This window comes from Chlamydotis macqueenii, chromosome 6, assembly GCF_036417535.1.
Source record: "Chlamydotis macqueenii isolate bChlMac1 chromosome 6, bChlMac1.mat, whole genome shotgun sequence".
Taxonomy (NCBI): domain Eukaryota; kingdom Metazoa; phylum Chordata; class Aves; order Otidiformes; family Otididae; genus Chlamydotis; species Chlamydotis macqueenii.
In genome coordinates, this window is record NC_141561.1 from 24,176,878 (window position 1) to 24,180,737 (window position 3,860).

The window sequence follows — 3,860 nt, forward strand, 5'->3', positions numbered from 1 at the left end:
GGCAGTGCGGGCAGCGGGAGGGTCACATGTTTCGACTGCAGCCTATGAGCAGCCCCCCGGGCTGCGACAAACTAATCTGGAGCCGGCCGCCCCCACCCCCGTCCCCCCTCCCAACCTGGACTTCGTGTTTTATAAACGTACCGCCAGGATCCAACCTGTTGGAGGCAAATAACCCTTTGCATCATGCCCGGCCGGGGACCGAGCCGCCGCCCGCGATGTGCAAGGCCATGAGCAAAACAGCGAGCTGGGAGATGGACGGACTGCGCGGCGACAGCAGCGGCGGTGGCGGCGGCGGCGGCGGCGGCGGTGGCGGTGGCGGCGGCGGCGGTGGCGGCGCGGGGGGAGCCCCCGGGCAGTGCCGTAATTTTCTCTCCTCGCCCGTTTTCGGTGCGGCGCACACCGGCCGAGCGGCCGCTGCTGCCGCCGCCGCCGCCGCTTCCTCGGGGTTCGCTTACGCCGGCGGAGGGGAGCGCTCGGGGGCGGCGGCGAGGCCCGACCCCTCGGCCAAGGACTGCCCGGGCTCCGGAGCGCCAGCCGCCGCCCCAGCGCTGGGCTATGGGTATCACTTTGGCAATGGATACTATAGCTGCAGGATGTCCCATGGGGTTGGGATCCAGCAAAACGCCCTGAAGTCTCCCCCCCATGCCTCCATTGGCGGCTTTCCTGTGGAAAAGTACATGGACGTCTCCAGTCTGACCAGCACGAGTGTCCCCGCCAATGAAGTCTCCTCCAGGGCGAAGGAAGTGTCCTTCTACCAGGGCTACACAACCCCCTACCAGCACGTTCCTGGGTACATAGACATGGTCTCAACGTTTGGCTCTGGGGAACCGAGACACGAAACATACATATCAATGGAGGGCTATCAGTCCTGGACTCTGGCTAATGGCTGGAATAGTCAGGTTTACTGTGCCAAAGATCAGACACAGAGCTCACACTTTTGGAAATCGTCCTTTCCAGGTACGAGAGAGAGAGAAATGGTCTGAACTGAACCCCCCACCCCCCCCACCCCGCGCCTCCTCCGCCTGTCCATCCCCTCCCCCGCCCCCCGGCCGCAGGGCCGGCCTGCCGGGCCGGACATGCCGCACAAGCACGCACTAAGCCGAGGTAGGGGGGGACGACGGGGCCTTTGCCTTTTTCCTTCCCTCGCCGCTACCCCCGAGGAAGCCTCACCCTCTCCTTTCCACCCCGCGGGACGGACCCCCAGAGCCGGCAGGTCCGTCTCCACCCAGCCCCGAGGCTCCCGACCACCGTCCCGCGGTGCTGGGGCGGCGTGGGGCTCCTTCCCCCGCTGCTTCCCGCGGCGGCCGGCCTCGCATTCGCGTTTGCGGTTCGCAGAACGAGGAGTTTGCTGGAAGGCTTTGCGCTCCTCCGCCACCCAGCTGCCGACGGAGCTGGCCCCCGGGGCACTTCACAGGCTGCGAGCGGTGCGGGCATGGCGCTGAAAACCACGCGTGAACCCACGCGGGGAAACGCGCACCAAAGGGATGTCTCTCCGTCCTGCCACACTGCCCGGCTCGCTCGCTAAGCCGTGCGTGCCTGAAAAGCGATGACAGTCCGTCAAGGTTTGGGGGCTTTACTAACCTGCAAATAATGTGGCGGTGTAAATAATAATAAGCCGTAAACAACCCGGCATTATTTATTTGCACGTGAAAACCAGTGCCCAACGAGTATCGGCTAAGCTTTAAACGCCTGTAATAAAACTCTAATTTTTCACATCATGTCTTTTACAACAGGAGACGTTGCACTAAACCAGCCCGATATGTGTGTCTACCGGCGTGGGAGAAAGAAGCGAGTGCCGTACACGAAACTGCAGCTTAAAGAACTCGAGAATGAATATGCCATTAACAAGTTCATTAACAAGGACAAGAGGCGAAGGATATCCGCAGCCACAAACCTGTCTGAGAGACAAGTGACCATTTGGTTTCAGAACAGGAGGGTGAAGGATAAGAAAATAGTCTCCAAGCTGAAAGACAATGTATCTTGATCTATTTGCGGACAGTGATGGATATATAAACTCAATTTATGACCAGCTAAAGACTTTTGGAAAGACTTGAAAATATATTTAAATTTTTTTTCCTCCTTCCAGCGGTGGCGAAATTTCGGGAATTGTTTTCCATGAAAGCCAGCGTTTTTCTCTCAGTGGAAGGGAGTGCTGACAAATCTTGAATTATAGTTCTGTTTCTTCCTTTTGAAAATAATATTAATTATATTTTCTGTTCTTCCCTCTAGGCCAGTATAAACGAATTTAAATATGTTGAACAGTCACAGTTATAACTTTCTTAAATGCTCAAGTCTTGGGGGAGTTTTCTGTATTTTTTTTCCTCCGGCCAACAGCCAGTGCCAAAAAGTGTCAGTTTTGATTTGGTATCGTAAACTTCAAAACACGTCGAGTGGGGGGAAAAAAAAAAAAAATCAATCGGAAAATGCGAGAAAGCCGGAGTCCGGACCCGTGGCTGCTGCCCAAGCCCGCCGAGCCCACCGGGACCCAGAGAGAACTGCGGATTGCGCGGAGGGGTGACGCCTGCAGCCAGATTTTGGATTGCTTTTTGGAGGAAGGGAGAAGGTCCCCGAGTTGTTGCGGGGAGCAAAGCCCAGTCCCAGGCGCGTCCCACCGCGCTCCCCACTTCCGCAGGTTTGGGTTTGTTGGCGTCTTGGGGGTGTTTGCTTTTTTGTTTGGTTGGTTGGTTTTGTTTTGTTTTGTTTTGTTTCGTTTTCCCGTGGTTTCGTTTTCTGTTGCGGGATTTCACATTACCTGGTTGAAAAAGGGCCGGGCTCTGGGCACTCCACGGAGGCGCAGGTCCGGCTGCCGCCGGGAAGGGTTTTCGGCGGGGCTGGCGGGAGAGGCTGCCGCCGCCGAGGTGTGCACAAACCTGGGCAGAGCTTGTGTAAAATGCAATGTTTGTCCGGACAAGCACAAGACTCTTCTATTTCCTCTCACCACGGCGCTTAAAAAAACCAAACCAACAAACAAACAAACAAAAACCAAACAAAAAAACCACCTTCCTGGTCGGAGAAGCGAAGTTCACTGCTAACTTTTAATTTACAAAAATAAACGGGTGTAAACGACAAAAGCAATAAATAAGGAATTTCAAAAGATGCCATAATTTATACAGGCCGAAAGGCGAGGGTTTTGACGATTTTTTATGATTTGAAACCTAAAGTGCCTGTTAGGATATACACAGGGTGACCAGCCACGCTAGTCGACTACCGGAGAGCGAAGAGATAGCCTCTCTGTTAATGTGCCTCGTCTAATTATTAAAATGTGTGTGTTGCGAACTAGTATTATTTATTATAATATACTATTGCTCTAAACACTTTGATTACCAGTGTGTGTGGGTAAGACATACGGTAAGACTATTTCTCCACAGAACATATCTTTTTATTTTCTTCTCCTGAAGCCTGCTTTTACTTTGTGTAGGAAACACGGGCTGAACTTCTGAGCTGTTAAGGATGTTGCCGAAGTGTTCCTGAAGCGTCTTTAATAAAACTATTTCTTTTCGATATATACAAAAAGAGAGGAGGAAATTCGCCTTCTTTTTTTTTTTTTTTTCAGCAGGACGTTTCGCGGGCTCTAGGGTCGCCTGAGATCTTCCCGGGGCCACTTTTAGGTCGCTGTTCTTGGGAAACGAGAGGTAGAGGAGGGACGGGAGCATCCGAGAGCGCCTGGGCGCCTGGGAAGGCATGTTTGGTTGGGGTTTTTTTGGGGGGGAGGGGGCGGGGGGAGAAATAAATGCTGCCTGCGAGAAACACCCGGGGTGGAAGGCAGAGGAGGGTTTGGCTTTCCCCTCTCCCCCGAGCCCAGCTCTACCCGGTGGCCAGCGGCCAGGGGAGGCCCAGGGCCCCTCTGTTGCTCCCTCCCA

The 3,860-nt window shown here is 54.4% G+C and overlaps 1 protein-coding gene across 2 annotated transcripts; it reads left to right on the plus strand.

Annotated features, from left to right (window-relative positions):
* The first annotated feature begins 215 nt into the window (after positions 1-215).
* On the plus strand, positions 216-1,984 carry HOXD13 (homeobox D13). 2 transcript variants are annotated; one of them, XM_086751153.1, is made up of 3 exons: positions 216-300; positions 346-957; positions 1,734-1,984. In XM_086751153.1, the coding sequence occupies exons 1-3, from the start codon at positions 216-218 to the stop codon at positions 1,982-1,984; spliced, it is 948 nt and encodes a 315-aa protein (XP_086607279.1). The 2 variants fall into 2 exon arrangements, with proteins under 2 accessions (XP_086607279.1, XP_086607280.1); XM_086751154.1 differs by having other exon boundaries at positions 252-306.
* Positions 1,985-3,860: the final 1,876 nt, after the last annotated feature.